Source organism: Delphinus delphis, chromosome 15, assembly GCF_949987515.2.
Source record: "Delphinus delphis chromosome 15, mDelDel1.2, whole genome shotgun sequence".
Classification (NCBI taxonomy): Eukaryota; Metazoa; Chordata; class Mammalia; order Artiodactyla; family Delphinidae; genus Delphinus; species Delphinus delphis.
The window spans coordinates 49,086,514-49,103,651 of record NC_082697.1 but is presented as its reverse complement, the minus strand read 5'-3'; the positions used below and the strand labels follow the sequence as shown (position 1 = coordinate 49,103,651).

General features: G+C 51.0%; 1 protein-coding gene across 3 annotated transcripts in view; it reads left to right on the top strand.

Annotated features, from left to right (window-relative positions):
• The window catches only part of AXIN1 (axin 1), a 53,581-nt gene that overhangs the window by 20,564 nt on the left and 15,879 nt on the right, over positions 1–17,138 (top strand). For all 3 annotated transcript variants that reach the window (XM_060031353.1, XM_060031354.1, XM_060031356.1), the window contains exons 3-4: positions 13,076–13,216; positions 16,544–16,640. In XM_060031353.1, the coding sequence (XP_059887336.1) occupies positions 13,076–13,216; positions 16,544–16,640 (238 nt within the window). The remainder of the gene's footprint in view (positions 1–13,075; positions 13,217–16,543; positions 16,641–17,138) is intronic.

Below are 17,138 nucleotides of genomic sequence, written 5' to 3'. Positions count from 1 at the left end.
ATTTCTCTTATAAGGTGGATATGGATAGCTTTTTAAAAATCCAGATGATCTACTTTTTAAAAAAAATTATTTATTGATTGATTGATTTTTGGCTGCGTTGGGTCTCTGTTGCTGTGCGCGGGCTTTCTCTAGTTGTGGCGAGTGGGGGCTACATTTCGTTGCAGTACGTGGGCTTCTTATTGCTGTGGCTTCTCTTGTTGCGGAACATGGGCTCTAGGCACGCGGGCTTCAGTAGTTGCAGCATGTGGGCTCAGTAGTTGTGGCTCATGGGCTCTAGAGTGCAGGCTCAGTATTTGTGGTGCACAGGATTAGTTGCTCCGCGGCATGTGGGATCTTTCTGGACCAGGGATCGAACCCGTGTCCCCTGAGTTGGCAGGTGGATTCTTAACCACTGTGCCACCAGGGAAGTCCCCAGATGATCTACTCTTAATTGGCATATTTAGTTGATTTATATTTAATATATAATAATTACCAATATATTTGGACTTAAAGCTATCTTTTAGTATTTATGTTTTATTTGTTCCTCCTCATTCTCCTTTCTTTTGGATTAAATTTTTTTTGTTATTCAAATGCCCCCCTCTGTTAGCTTGTTCTACATTTATGTACTACTATTTTTAAAAATTTTTAATTTATTTTTACTTTTGGGTGCGTTGGGTCTTCCTTGCTGTGCATGGGCTTTCTCTAGTTGTGGCAAGCAGAGGCTACTCTTCATTGCGGTGCGTGGGCTTCTCATTGCAGTACCTTCTCTTGTTGCAGGGCACAGGCTCTAGGTGCGCAGGCTTCAGTAGTTGTGGCTCGCGGGCTCAGTAGTTGTGGCTTGCAGGCTCTAGAGCGCAGGCTCAGTAGTTGTGGTGCACGGGCTTAGTTGCTCTGTGGCATGTGGTATCTTTCCAGACCAGGGCTCCAACCCGTGTCCCCTGCTTTGGCAGGCGGATTCTTAACCACAGTGCCACCAGGGAAGCCCTGTACTACTACTTTTTAAGTGGTCCCTCTAGAGATTACAGCATGCATCCCTGACCTATTTGAGTGTAAGTTGGTTCTTTTGTCACTTACCGGAAAATGTAAAGACTAAAGGTTAAACTAAAAGAAGTTATGTACTCCCCCATTGCTTTTTATGCAGTTGTTGTTTATTTTTTTTGTATGTGTATGTATGTATTTATTTATCTATTTATTTGGCTGCGTCAGGTCTTGGTTGCAGCATGCGGGATCTTTGTTGAGGTGTGCAGGATCTTTCATTGCGGCGTGCAGGCTCAGTAGTTGTGGTGCGGGCTTAGTTGCCCGCGGCATGTGGGTTCTTAGTCTTACAGCTGCACCGTCCAAGGTAATTTGTCATTTTTTGGTGCCACCGTTAAAGATTTTCTTCTGTGTCTTTGGTAAAACTACTGAAGTTTTACTATCATGTCTATTTATCTGGCTTGGGGTTTGAAGTACTTTTTGAATCTCTGGCTTGATGATTTTCGTGAATTTTGGGAAGTTCTCAGTTATTAGCTCTTCAAATATTGCTTCTGCTGTATTCTCTCTTTCTCCTCTCCTTCTGGGATTCCAGTTACTCATGTGTCATACCTTTCTTCTTTTTAAGTCTTTTCAGTAGTTTCTGTCCTTATCATGCTTCAGTATGCATATTTTCCAGACCTATGTACCATTCACTAATTTCTCTTCAGTTGTGTGTAGTCTACTGTTACATCTGTCTGTGGAGTTCTTAACTTCATTTGTTATATTTTTCAGTTTTAGTGTTCATTTGATTCTTTTTTTTTAAATATTCTGTCCCCTGCTCAAACTCTCCAGCTTGTCTTTTAACTTACTGAACACATTAATCACATATATTTTAATGTCCTGTAATTTTAAAATTGGGGTGTTTTGTGGTTCTGTTTCTGTTGTCTGTTTTTCTTTTGTTCTTGAGTCAGTTGGTCCCGTCTCCTAGTATGCTGGGCAGTTTTTATTGAACACCAGACATTGTATATGAAAAATTCAGAGATCGTTTGAAGTTCCTGATCGTAATTTTCTCCAGTGAGGGCTTACTTTTGCTTCTGACTGGCCTTTAGTGTGGGGACCTGTCACTTTACTCCAGCCAGGAACCAATCTGATTTGAACACAGGACTTCAGTCTTTGGGCAGGCTGGTCTATTTCAGGTTCATCCCTTCTCCTAGCATATAGCCCATTGGGGTCCTGACTGAAGGCCTGAGGTTTTCACCAGGGCCCACATCTTTGGTGCACTTGGAACACCCACTTAAGAATTCTGGAAGTTTTCACATTCTCAGCTTGGAATTCATTGCTTGAGAACCTCAAGGGGAAAAGTGGGACCGTATGTTTGACTTGCCTGTCTGTTTTCCTTTTTTTTCTCATGCTTTGGCCCCTTAAAAGATCTCATTTCCTTGGTAGCTATCTTGTGCCTTAAAACAGATGAAAACATTTGTTTGTTTTTTTTATAAAAAAGTATCAAATTTATTTCAATATCTAGTTTCATTTTTAAGTTAAAGCTTTTAGACAATTTTTTTTTGTAATTTAAGATTCATTATCAGAGGTGAGGAAAATGTTAATAAGCTATTAATTACTGACAACAAATAAAATTATTAACCATGCATTTATAAAAGACATGTTAAAGAGTAAAAAGTTCCAGTTACACTACTTAACTGAAGGAAATATCCTTCAGCCCTTTATTTCTAATTATATCACGTTCTCATTTTGACATAATTTACACCTTTTTCACCCAATTAATACTATGCTAAACAAAATTTTTCCAACTGTTAAGCCTTTCTTTACTTAACTGTTACTCTTTAAAAGTTCCTTAAAAGAAATTTGAAATTTTAATTTTCACCATGAATCTGTTTGAACAAAAAAGTAAAGGACAGGGCTTCCCTGGTGGCGCAGTGGTTGAGAGTCTGCCTGCCGATGCAGGGGACACGGGTTCGTGCCCCAGTCCGGGAAGATCCCGCATGCCGCGGAGCGGCTGGGCCCGTGAGCCATGGCCACTGAGCCTGCCCGTCCGGAGCCTGTGCTCCGCAACGGGAGAGGCCACAACAGTGAGAGGCCCACGTACCGCCAAAAAAAAAAAAAAAAAAAAAAAAAAAATACTACCACATAAACTTCCTCTTCATCAAATCCATGTAACCTAAAAATCTGATATGAAACATTTGTGTAAGTCCAGGTCCTGAAGAGATTTCTGCTGACATTTGAGAAAGCGGTTGTGAGCAGAGAAAAGCTGATTTAAATTTTCAGTGTTTACACTAAGCAGAGAGGAACGGGGTTTCTGGTTTGGTTGTCACCATGTTTGAGCTCTCGTTAGCAAGTTCCAGATGTGACTTCTGTATAGCGCTTTATAATTTTCAAAGTGGTCTTCATATATATTGTTCCATAGATACCAACAACTGCTCTGCAGCAATAAACATCCAGGGACATGTTATTATCAAAGTTATATAAGAAATATATTTGGTGCAGGAAAATTGAAAAATACAGATAAGTGAAAAACGATCTGATACCCCACTGCTCACAGGTAGCACTGTTCTATGTGGATCCCTCCGGAGTCTTCTCGACACGTGTAATCTTCCCTGGGAAGATGGGCTCCATAATCCACCTCACCCACATTGTGAATTTTCAACAGTTATTACAAAGAGTTACTGGTTTGCGTAGCATAGCTACATAAAAGATTTGTGGCAAAGAGGAAATTATAACAGGTGGACCCCCCCGCCCCAGCTTTCTTCTCTGTGAATCTTTCAAGTCAGGAGTGCTTGGCCTCCGTTGAGTATGATGTTCTTCTGACTTCAGAGCCTTGAATATGCTTTGTTAAGCATCGTACAGGAAGTTAGGTGGAATTGTGGGATTTGACTGTGACCTGCAGCCTTTACCACACAGCCTTGTCCTGTTCCTTGTGTGGGGCACCGTGCAGGACAGCGTGGGGACCCGTCTGAGTTGAGGGCCTTCTGCATAGTCTGGCCCTCGGCATCGCCTTGTTTGTGCTGTTCTGTAGGATGCTTGGACTCCTTTCAAAGAGGCGACCCTTGTAGGTCCACTTTGCAGGGGAGGAGCCTGCCCAAGGTTAGTAGCTGGTAAGTGGTGGTGAGGGCAGATTGGGCCCTGGCGGTCCAGTGGTTAAGACATGGGCTGTCACTGCCAAAGGCCCGGGTTCAATCCCTGGTCCAGGAACTAAGATCCCGTGAGCCACGTGACGTGGGAAAAAAAGTTGGACTTACAAGTGAAATGAGGAAGTGTCCTTGCCATCTGTGCCTTTGTCTTGGTCGTTTTTCTGTGGTTTCGAGGGCGCTATAATGTGAGAAGATGAGCTTTGGGGTCAAGTGGCCTTGTTCAGGAGTTGCCTTGTCTGCCTTCCTTCTGATGGGTGGGGACGGACGCGGGGCGAGCCCCGCATGTCTGTTGGGGTCTGGGTGGGAGCTCCTCCTTCAGTGCTGGGTTCCCAGAGGGTGGGGGGGAGAGAGCTCTGGTCTGGGTGCCCTCCCTCCACGTGATTCTATAGACCGCACTCCCTGCCGCTGGAGCTGGTGCAGTGAAGGGTGGGCGCTGGCCTTGGCCCGATGTGGAGCCGTACAACCCCAGAGGAGAGCGGTTACCGGGCGGTGGAGGGTGCGCTGCAGCACGCCAATCCTCAGGCAGCACTCAGCATGAGAGGGCCGACGTGCATGGACTGCAGGATCCATGTGCCAGCAGGAGAAGCAGATGAGAGGGGGCGTGTGCTCCTGTGTGAGATTCTAGAGAACACAGTGATGGGTGGGGGTGGGGCTGGACAGGGGATCGGAAGGGGCACAAGGAAACTGGGGGCGGTGGACGCACTCATCCTCTTGGTCATGGTGGCGGCCGCACAGGGTGGACGCGTGTCAGAAGCCCTCACACTGCGCTCTGTAATTGTGTGCAAGACATCATGTGCCTTCTCTCAGGGACCCAGGGTTTTAGGAGCACAGGGGACGCAGCGTCCGTGTTCCTGCAGGCCGGCCGAGCAAACCAGATGGCAGCTCCCCTCATCCTCTGAAGTGGGGATGATAAACCCCGCTGTTCACCGGGGTGTACCTTTAACCTTTCTTATGTTTGAATATACAAATGAATTACGTATTCTGAAAGTTAAATCCTCGCGTTTGCTTAGAGAGAGAGAAGCTCTGTCAGAAGCAGCGTGGGGAAGGTCAGCCATGTTCTCTTACACTCATTCAGCATCGTTGTGGTTCCTGCCCATGAATTCCATAACTATACTATTTTCTGTGGGTTTAAAAACAGAGGACAGGAACCAGAGCCCACTTCTCCTGATGCTTTTCCAGGGCAGCAGGACTCTGCCCTCCTGCTCATAGGACGAGGCCGCCCGCTCCCACTTAGCAATGTGCGTGGGCCTGTGGGGCTCATTCTGGGTCTGCTCTCCTCGGTTTACAGGTGTGGAAGCCAGGCGTGGTCACAGAACCAGCCGAAGGCGGAGTGGGGCCGGTTCCTGCTGACGACGACGGGCAGGTGGGTCCGGCAGGCGGGGCGAGCTCACCAGGGCCAAGCCCGAGCCGCAGCTCTCCTCACACCACGTCTGTGAGTGATGGGGTGAGCGTGGGCCAGACCTTGAGACAAGAGGTTTCTGGATTTTCTTTCACCTTGAAGAGTTGATGGAGACCCCAGAGAAGGAAGCAACACTGCCCCCTCTGCTCCCCTAAACAGAGGAAGGCGGGATTCCTATTTCCAGAATCAGGGTCTTCTGACCAGCCCTTCAGTTGGAAACAACTGCAGAGTCTGGATGAATTACGTAGCACTATTGGAGGCACTGCAGTGTAGGAATTAAGATACGTGGCAGCTGTGGCCTGTGGGCTGGGGAGAGGCAGGTGGAGGGCTTAGACCTGCCGGGGAGGAAGGGCCAAGGTACGAGTGGGCGTCGGCCTCTGCTCACTGAGGACCAGTGCTGCGGTTCCCGTGGTAACCGATGCGTGCACGGTGGATGGTCTCTTCAGGGAAGAGAGTGGCATGGGCAGGGCGGGGACCCTGGGCAGCGCGGCAGTCCCCTCCCTCCGTCACACTTCTGCCCTTCTAGGCCCCCTGGCCTCAGACCCTGAAGTGGCCAGGCCCGGAAGGTTTCCATGGCCCGGAGGGTTTTGAGCTCCCAAGTGCTGCGGGGCTGCACGTGCAGAAATGGAGCAGGGTGAGCGTGGCGAGGGGTGCAGGGCCGAGGAAGCAGCGCACGTTTGCCTTAAAGACCAGGTGGCTGCACCACCAACTGCCTCCCCGTGGGCAGGAGGAAAGCACGTTTTCCTTAATGCCGAGGACCACGAGTGTGTGCACGGATAGATATGCTGTTTCAGCAGGTGGTATGCCGGTCACATTTGGGATGGTTTGTTTCGTCCAGAAGGTGTGACCTTTAATCAGTTAAAGGTCTTGATGGAGGAAGTGCTCTCAGGAGTGGACTTGCTGTCCCTTTGGGGTAGTGATTCTGGCCACGTGGCAAGCCTCCCATCCAACAGCTCCCACTGCAGGCCTCTGTGAACAGTGTGCAGTGGTGCGTCCCCAACACCTCCGTGTGAGCAGGGACCCCCACAGTGCCCAGGCCAGCCCCCCGCACGCACATGCGGGCCTGGGACATGGTGAGGCTTGAGCTCAGTGAGGAGTAGGTGTTGGGTGAAGATGGATGTGACTTCTGGGGGTTGGGCCCTGCCAGTTCCAGCACGTGTGGCACTGAGCAGAAGGATTGTGGGTTGAGACATGAGGCTGCCACGGTTGGAAACGACTCCAGCATCCAGAGTCAGGAAGTGGGCGGCAGGGTGCTGGGTACGGGGGCCAGGAGGGCTCCCAGGGCTGTGCTAAGGCCCACTATTGAGTGGGCCTCATGTCTGACTGGTCGGGGAAGCCACGTAGGCTCCGTCTTTCCTCTGGTCTCTGTTTATTTTCTTTGTCTGAAATGACCTTAATCATTGTTCACATCCCTGCCCCGTCCCACACTGTTTCATTGGCTGTGTTCCCAGTGGCACCTGGCACGGAGACAAGTGCCTTTCCCGCTTAACCTCAGGTTGTAGCTGGGCCGTGTCCCCACGTCGGCAAGTGAATGCATCGCGTGCCAGGCGCCATTCCGAAGCTGCCACCTGCCGGAGGAGAGATGGGCACCGCACACCACAGTTAGCAACTCTGTGTGGGCCAAGGCCCAGTGACTAGCAAGGACCAGTGTCCCACAGGCAGATTTGGGATTTTAGGGGCCAGTAGAATCACAAGTAAAATTCTAGGAGGTACTTGAGGCGACTGCACTTGTATGTGGCCAAATTACAATGTTAAGAAAAGCAAACTGCACCTTATTGGCCCATCAGAGACCTCCCACCTTGCTTAGGAGAGAGTTAGGGAGTGGAGTATCTGGTCTCCGGTGTTTCCTCCAGACCAATGTGAAGGCGAGCGGCACAGGGACTGTCTCGCCGTGGCAACCAGAAGCCTTGCTTCTCAAATTGAGCGTGTGAAGCTGCTGCAGGACAGGAATCTGAGTGTGTTTCTGGAATGCTCAGCAGACTTGGTAAGCCACTTACGGCATTACTTTTATGCCAGAACAAGCAGGAGCATAACGTGAAGCATAATGCAGTATGTGCCTGAATTTCTGAGTAAAAAATCACAAGACTTCTGCTGAAGGATGCTGACCAAGGTGAAAAAGTGATTCCATGAGGCCTCACCCTCTGGGCTCTGCGGGGCTGTGTGGGGTGAGCACTCAGGCTGGGCTGCAGGTGGTGGGGCCAGCAGAGAGGTCTAATCGACATTCCTCCCGGGAGTGGTGCAAGTTAGGAATCCTCTTTCATCCAGAGGATTTCCAGGGGGTAGGAGGTCTCCCATAAATGGAGGAATCACACTTCTAGTATTGGACAACCACACAGTTCAGGGAAAACTGCTGAGAATAGCTAGAAATGCTGGGAATTGGTTTTCTTTTTAATCATATTGAAGCCTTTGGAGAGCTAACCAAGCAGGAAGGAATGGCAGGCCCATCGGAGAAGGGAGCCCAGGGAGACAGTCTGGAAAGTGTGGCTGGTCCTTGGGCTCCAGGGGGCTGGGGCCTGCGTGGGAGGAAGGTGCCCCACACGTGGTCAGGATCCACCCCCCACCCTCTGAGAGCCTGCAGCCCAGCCCGGACTCTCTCAGTTCCTGACTTTGGATTAAGGTGGCTGGATTCCTAGTGCACCAGCCACAGGCCAGGGTAAAATGCCTACGCTCTAGGGAAGAAAGCATCATCCCAGGCAGCCAGTTTAGAAAGATTTTCACACAGTGTCTGGCTTTCCATCCAGAATAACCAGGTACTGAATGAAAAATAATCAGGCACTCAAGAATACAAGACAATGTGATAAAAAATGTGGAGGAGGAAGCCTTGGGGATCCAGGTAAGGAGGTTTACGGATACCTCCTTGGTGGAAATCTGTCAGGGCTGGGGCTGGGAGTGGGGGAGTGTTCTCAGACAGACTCTGGGCTCTGGGAAGAGCAGAGCTGGAAGGAATGGATTATAATCCACTGGATAAAATAAAAATCCGCTCGGGTACATAGGACGCCAACTGATAAATACAGATCAAGTGATGGGTGTGAACAGGATTTGTATATAATCTCAAAGTATCTCCGCCACAAATTACCTCTTAATTACAAAGGAAAAGTAATAGATTTAGAGTGGAAACACTTGGCAGGCACTGGGTTTGCCACCAATATTGGGACCAACCGGCATGGTGTTTTTCTTTTCTTATAAATTTATTTTATTTTATTTATTTTTATTTTTGGCTGCGTTGGGTCTTCATTGCTGCGTACGGGCTTTCTCTAGTTGCAGCGAGCGGGGGCTACTCTTTGTTGCAGTGCGCGGGCTTTTCATTGTGGTGGCTGCTCGTTGCAGAGCACGAGCTCTAGGCGCACAGTCTTCAGTAGTTGTGGCGCAAGGACTTAGTTGCTCCGCGGCATGTGGGATCTTCCTGGACCAGGAATCGAACCCGTGTCCCCTGCATTGGCAGGCAGATTCTTAACCACTGCGCCACCAGGGAAGTCCCATGGTTTTCCTTGAGGTGATACAACATCGCTTCTGTGACGTTCTGCCAGAAATGTTAGATGCAGATCTCACGTGAGACATTCTGTGGAACGACTGGCCCAGGCTCTTGAGAATGTCACTTCGGGAAGGAGGTGGACTAGGAGCCAGGTTGAAGGCGGCTGAAGACACGACAGTCAGTGTGTGGCTGTGGCCTGCATCTTGGAACATAGGAATAGCTCTAGAGGCCACTCCTGGGACAGTGGACGGGGTCCGAGCTCGACCTCCATGTCAGGGTTGCGCTGCCTGCTGTTTTTGGTCTGTGGCGTGTCTGTCCGCTGTGCATCCCAAGTGTGGGTTGATGTGGCACTCTGGCCTCAGGCGCTGGGCCTGGAGGAGAGCCTGCCTGGGGCGGGTGTGGCAGGGGGGGCAGCAACAGCCGGCACCACCTCACCTTCCTAGGAGCTGCGGGAGGTGGAGAGGTCGATGATGAGGAGTGACATTTCAAAGTGCCTGGGTGTACAGACGTCTCTTAAGACCCTGCTTTCAATTCCTTTGGCTATATGCAAAGAAGGGAAATTGCTGAATCATATGGTGACTCTTAATTTTTAGGAGCTGCCACACTGTGTTCCACAGAGACTGTACCATTTTACATTCCCACCAAAAGCTTACAAAGTTCCCTAGAAACAGAAAATGATTACCAACCAGAATTCCAACCCAGTAAAAATACCCTTCAGGAATAAAGGGGAAATTAAGACAGTTTCAGACCAACAAACACCAAGTTGTCAGCCGCAGCCCCTTTACTAAAGGACATACTTAAGGGTGTTCTTCAGGCAGAAAGAAAATGCTCTCAGGTGGAAACACCCAATGCAGGAGGGAAAGGGCAAGTATGTGGGTAACTCTAGGTGACTGCTGGTGGGATAAAATAATACTGATGATGTCTTGTGGGATTTAAGACATTACACTGAATTAAAATCCAGGATAACAACAGCACATGTGTGTGTGTGGAGGTGAGTGGAGTTAATTATTTTTGGGGGGCATGCGGGATCTTAGTCCCCTGACCAGGGATCAAACCCGTGTCCCCTGCAGTGGAAGCTCGGAGTCTTAACCATTGGACTGTCCCTAGTGGAGTTAATTCTGACCATGTGTTGCCTGGGAACAGGTAAAATGCAGTTAATTGGACCTTGATGCATCAAGGGTACCTATTATAATCTCTAAAGGAACCACTGAAAGAATAGTAAAAGGCTTACTTTGTTAGAGGGAGGAGATGGAAAATAAAAAATATTCCAAAAGAAGGCAAGAAAGAACAAAAGAAGATAGAACAGCTGTGACAAACAGAAAGCAAACAATGAGATGGTGGATCCACTCTCTGTAACCACATTGAATGCAACAGGACCAAAGGAAGCAATTAAAAGGAAAAATGGTCAAACTGGAACTTGAAAAGGCTAGCTGCTTACAAAGGACACACAAAAGTAAAAGGATCTAGGAGGGTTGAGTGTGAAAGGATGGAAAGCAAAATCCTGCCAGCAGCAACCCCAGAGAGCAGGCGACAGGGAGGCCGGACGGTCCCCGGCGGGCTTTTATTCCGAGGACTGGAAACTACAGAGAGCTTGGAGGTTTCCCTGGATGCCACATCTGGGTTCTGATTCCTGGCCGTCTTGTGGGGAGCAGCCCAGCGTCCCCCGAGTGATATTTCCCAGAACTTCCTCTGTCGCGCGGCAGCCTGCAGCGCCTCTGTCCTGAGAGCCAGCCTTCCTGTCCACGGTCAGCACCTCGCTGGTCTCCCTCCTTTCTGTTCTCTCTCGACAGCCCTTTGCTTCCCTTTGTTCTGGACTGGGAGCTGTGTACATAGTGGGGTTTGCTCTGTACTGGAGGCCGTGGAAAGGATCCATGTTTTTCCTGCTTATCGCCTCAAAGCTGGTTTTTCTATACGCGTGAAAGATGTGCCTGGGACCTGTCAGGAGGGAGCAGACGGCCCTGGTGCATTGGCGTCGCAGGCTTGGTCCTGCCCTCATGGGTGTGCGGGGTGCTGGCCACGACGTGACGGGGACACTGAAGAGCAGCTTAGCGCTCCCTGTGATCTGAGTTCCAGCACAGTGGCTGTTAATGGTGACAGCACTGGCGGTTTTGTTTTTAAAGAACCAGAGGAATAGCAGTGTCCCTGAGAAAGAGCGTGACGTTGCAGACGTCTGCTCCATGTCAGCGTAAATGTAGGACCAGGTGCGTGCGGGTCCCCGTCCGTGAACGTGTCCCCATCCCTTCCCATAAGCCTCTGTGACGCTGACGCTGCCCTCATTTGGCCAGAACATGTTAGTGGGCTCCAGGGATGCCCTCAGGCTGCCGTGGGTGGGTCAGAAGGACCGTGGTGCGTGGTGACTGACCCTCTGCAGTGTCCCCCTGCGGTGTGGGGATGAAGAGCACCTGATCCTGAGCTGGCGGGAGAGTTGTGTGCCACATCACCATGCACTACTGTGGCCTCAGTGGCAGAACAGGTGGGGTGCCATGGCTGCACTGTTTGTGCTTGTGGCCCCTGGGGAGGTGGGCCGCTCCTCTCCAGCTGCGCTGCCCGGCCTGGCCCACGTGTGCTGCATGACAGGTGTCCAAGATGGAAAGGTGCCTTTTCCTGAGTGTGTGCACAGCACAAACCAGGGCTTCCAGAAGTTCTGTTCTTCCGGTGGTGGGCGTCCACACGGGGCTCCGTCAGTTTAGAAGTGTTGTGGTCCCTTCTCCTCCCGCATCGAGGACACAAGTCCAAGGGACGAGGTGACTCCTACCATGTCCCTGGAGTCAGTGCAGCTGCTGTTCATGAGCGCCCTGACCAGAGTGAGGCTGGAGCCAGGGGCGTTTGCACGGGCTCGATGGGCCTCCAGCACGTCGTAGCCCTCGGCAGCCCGCGGGGACTGACCAGCGTTGCTTCCAGGGAGGCTCTGGGAAGAGGAGGCAGTGTGGGGAGCAGCAGCGAAGGGCCGGTAGGGCCGTCGTGGGATGAGCAGAGCAGAGCAGACTCCAGAAATTGATTCATGTGTTCGGGGAGTTAGGTGTGAAAGTATTCAGAACAAGGTGGATTGTGCAGTACTTAATGCTAACGGCTGGCTCTCCATTTTGATGCAAGGGAGTAGGTAGGTTTTACACACACATATTTCAGGTAGAGATCTAAATTTTAAAAAAACAACTATTGAAGCATTTGAGGAAAAACAGAAGAATATATTTGTAATCTTTGAATGAGGAAAGCTGGCCTATGTAAGATACAGAAAAATCTATAAAGGGAAAGATTGGTAAATCTGATTTCACAGAAATAAAAAACTTTTGTAATATCAAGATCAACATAAACAATGTTAAAAAGTGACATTTAGGGAGAAAATATTTTTCCCGTATATAACCAGAGGTTAATAGTAAGAATATTTAAAGGCATCTGTAAATCACTAAGAAACTCATAAACAGTCTAATAGAAAATGGACAGAGGTATGAACAGGTAAAGAGGAGGGAATTTAAGTGACACCCAAACCTCCAGCCTGACCACCAACCAGGGAAATGCAGACTAAACCCAGGTGTCAGTTTCTGGCTATTCACATGACAAGTGGTGTTGGGTCCCACCCAGGGAGTGCTGGACTGCTCCTGGGAGGAAGTGGCCGGTGGGGCATCGAGACAGCCACTGTTAAACCCACAGGTCCCTTCACCCACCATCCCCCTCATCCGTCCTGTGGCAGTTCTCAGTGCACGGGAGTCCTGGCCCACTCCGTGGTCCTCTTGAGGGGGCCGTGGCACCGGTGCTGCGGCTGTGCCCACAGGGTCGGGTGGCTTTGCGGCTGATTAGCGAGTCTGCGGGCAGCGCTCTGTAGGAGCAGGGAGAGCAGAGCAGCCGTGCCCCGTTTCCAGTTATGTGCATAAAAATGCCAACCCAAATACCGCTCCGTGTGTTCACTTACACGTCTGCCTCATGTGGAGGGAAGATGTGGGAGATGCCCATCTCCCTGGGAAGGACAGCGGGGTGGGAGGCAGGGTGGAGACGCCAGCCCTTTCTGCTCCGTCTTCTGAATTGTTTGCGTCTGCAGTTGACATAGTGGGATATCAGATGATTATGAAAATGTGGATAAATGCACGAGGATGTTGTCCGGCAGCTGCTAACGTGCCTCTTTGTTGGCAGGTATGGATCCTGGCGGGAGCCTGTCAACCCCTACTATGTCAACTCCGGCTATGCCCTCGCCCCAGCAACCAGCGCCAACGACAGTGAGCAGCAGAGCCTGTCCAGCGATGCTGACAGCCTGTCCCTCACCGACAGCAGCGTGTAAGTGCCCCTGCCTGGGAGAGCAGCCCCTAAGGGGCAGCCAGGGCCTTCTCCCCAGAAGCTGTTTTGGGGCCCTCCCCAGTGGGGTGTCAGTGCATCTGCATTGCAGGGAGTGTCGCTAGAAATCCGCAAACAAACTGGAGCCAAAGTTTGTTGTAGTTGCTTCCCTCCAGGCCAAGGCTGCTGGAACCTTTGGAAGAGGGAAAGCCTCAGAGCTGCCTGGGCTGGCGCCCCAGGTTCTGGGTCTCTGGTGTTCACGTCGGAGGCGCGGCCAAGGCGGGCCGTCCCCGAGGGCGTCTCCGGTCCATCCTGCTCTGTGCTCACGCTCCTTTAATCTGGAAGCCGTCTCACCTGCTCAGCAGTGCTTGTCGTCCCCTCAGTGTGGTTCTGTTCTGCCCGACAGCTCAGGGGTGGCCACCAGGGGCCACAGGAGCCACATTGAGCCTCTGTGTCACTTGATGGTGACAGCTTCCTTCATCGTCCTCTCCAGGGAAAACCCTCCCTTGGGGGGAAGTGCTTGTTTCTGATACCTTTCTCTTTGGTTCAGCAGATAACTTTGGGGACCCAGGCGTGCGTCAGAAGTTTGATTGTGTCAGACCATGCCCATGTCACATCAGGGTGTTGCCTATCTGCCTGCTTGGGTCACGTGGGGCCCTGAATCCACCACCCATGAGTGTCAGGCTCGCCCAGCTTTCGGTCGTACGCCATTTGCCATCTGACCGCCACCGAGGGGAAGGTTCTGGCCGGGCCCAGGCCCAGGGCAGGAGGCAACCTTTGGGTGTGAAGCCAGCAGGTGTGGGCCCGTGGCCGCATCTGCAGGTGTCTTGTCCCCACGAGAGCATGTGGGGTTGTGGCCCTGGCTGCTCTCAGCGGGTCATGGGGACTCTGCCCCCGCCCTGGCTAGGGTCTAGAGGTCAGATAGGTCTAAATAAAGAGGAAAAGGCTGCCGAGCTCGTCTTTGTAGGTGAGCAGGCCTTTCCACGTTGAGGTCTTGCTCTGTGGGCCGTCTTCTCGGTATACGCTTTGTGCTGCCTGTGTCTTTGCACTGCTTTCCACGCTGCATCCCGCCGGACGGGATGGGGCAGGCTGCTGGATGGGATGGGGGGTCAGGCCGCTGACGGGACGGGTCGCTGAGCAGGTTCCTACAGCCCCGTGCTGTGTGCACCTGGTGCCCTTTCTCTTCTCTTCCCCTTTGGTGACCACATGGTGGAGGCGTCATCCCGTCAGGTTGAGCCTCTGTGGGGCATTTTTCATTCATCATTACCTTCTCCTTTGTCTTGAATCTTTAGTATAAAATGTTGACATGTTTTTAACAACTTAGTTGAAATTACTGGGGTTTCAAACACTACCTTCCGTGAATATGAAGTATCACATAAAAGGGTTCCAACGAACTGCAGCCCTTCAGACCCCCGGGAGCAGCTGACAGCACGAGATCTGTTTTCCTCTTCCCCAAAACTCAGTTACTGCAATGACAATTAGTCTCTTAATTCTCTCCAAGAAAAGGACATGTGTTTGCTAAAGGGAAGATCTAAAAATTTTTTAATATTTTTTCCCTGATGTTCTATTCATCTTGGTTTACACTGAGACTCAGAAATGTAGGCATAGTCGAGAATTAGGAATGTAAAATTGTGGCAGATATTTGAATGTATATGAGGCAAAAAATAGGATCGTGTGTTTCATCTAAATTATTTCTGATGGCAACTCAGGGTCGCCTCCACCTGGTGAAGTGCTTCCTAGTCCATTGACTTCGGGCATAGATTCTGAGGATGGTGCCTGATCCTCAGAAGCGTATGGATTTTAGGTGCCCTGTCAGAGTACATGAGAAACAGACAAGTTGGTGGCTTGGGACACCTGAACAAGCCCTGGGACATGTGAGAGCGTTCAGATGTACTTGACGCTTTTCTTCGCTGATGCCTGTCCTCTGGAGCAGCCTGGCCCTGCTGGACTGCTGAGCCATCTGCACTGTGGCACTGCCTGGGACCCTGACAGCCAGGGACACCCGGGTACACCGCAGCCTCTCTCTGCCCTGCTCTGAACCTAAGTGCACCCTTTCCACCCAGCCTGGGGTGCAGCCCTGCCCGCCCACAAAGCCACAGAGCTGTGGATGTGTGTCTGCCTGGGATGGGGCCAGGACACGCTGAGTGCTGCGTGCTTGGTGCCTTTGCTAGGCGCTCTAGCAGTCGATGCAGTGAGATCAGAATTGTCATGGCTGCGTGTTCCCATCCTGGTGTCCAGTGAAAACAGCACTGCTCTGGCAGCACTTGCCCTGTGGGCAGTGCTTGAGCAGGATGCAAGGGGTTAGGATCACTGGCACAGACGTTCACTGCACCTGCCGGACAACTGGGAGGCTAGAGTATTTCAGTAGCAGACGATTGGGAGGGCCATCTCTTCGAGCTGTCGGAGGTGGCAGCACGCTGCAGAGTCCTTCAGAGACAGAAGCGGGGACCAGAGAAGGCTCCTATTGGCCACTGTGCTCCCCGGAGTAGCTTTCAAATGGCAGGAGAGAGCTGCCGAGTTCTTAAGGGACAGCACGTGTGCAGTGAGCCATGTGTTGGATCTGCTACTTCTCTTGAATAAGTGCTTCGTTATTTTAAAGACAGTATGTAATTTAAAAAAAATTTTATTTACTTATTTGGTTGCTCCAGGTGTTAGTTGCAACAGGTGGGCTCCTTAATTGCAGCTCCAGGACTCCTTAGTTGCGGCACACGGTCTCCTTAGTTGTGGCATGTGAACTGTTAGTTGCAGCATGCATGTGGGATCTAGTTCCCTGACCAGGGATCAAACCCAGACCCCCTGCATTGGGACTGTGGAGTCTTATCCACTGCACCACCAGGGAAGTCCCAACACTATGTAATTTAATTTTTATTTTTATCATAATCTTCAAAAGGGTTTATAACTAAAATTTACATCAAGGAAGCTAATTTGAGCATTTGACAGAGAGATTACACTGCATTACCAATTTACCTTGGAAGAAAGCAGAATATAGGAACCTTGGAAATCTCTTTCAACAGTATCTAGATTGTCTTGGCCACTGATTTTGCAGCCCTCCAATGTTTCCAGTCCATTTAGAGCACCCCTTCCAGGTAGGCACACCATATCCTGCCTGGGCAGTAAAGCAGGGGTCAGCACACATTTTCCATAAAGGATCACGAATAGTCTCTGTCCCATGTTCCTCCTCTGCTTTAAAAATGTAAAAGTCATTCTTAGCCCATCACACCTCAGAAAAATAGGCTGTGCTGGCCCTGCTCTAGATAAAGCCAGCTCAGCCGAACTTGGTTGAGCCATTCTATTTGTGCTCACTCTGGACTGTCTCTTTCTCCTGGACAGGGATGGAGTCCCACCTTACAGGATCCGCAAGCAGCACCGCCGGGAGATGCAGGAGAGCGTCCAGGTCAACGGGCGCGTGCCTCTACCTCACATTCCTGTAAGTTCGTCTGCACAGCCCTCGCCCTCCCCGTCTCCGAGTTTGGGGCTCACCTGCCCTCCTGGACCCGTGCCCACCCGTTCTCTCCACTCTGACCAGGCTGCTGTGGCACTGGCCTGGCTTCCGAGGAGCTCAGCTCAGGTCCAGGCACGGCACACGGTCACACGCATTCTCGCCCTGTGGCTGGAGGGGGCAGTGCCTGCACAGTCGGTACAGATGAGCAGGGACTGCCCTCCTCACAGCCTTTCCCATCGTGTTAAATGAGATGCTTCTCCTGGAGGTGGGAGAACCGCTCGGAGCCTGTCGCTGGCTCGATGCCCAGGCCTGGCCAGACTGGCGGCCGGCGGCTCTGTGGGACAGCGTGGCAGTGCCCCCGTCCTGAGCACCCATGAGCACTGCTTTGTTCGGGATGAAACAAGGCATCGGCCGCCTGTGGCTGAACTGTGGGGCGTCCTGACTTCAAAGCTGCCTCAACTTCACCTCTTGGATAAAAATAAC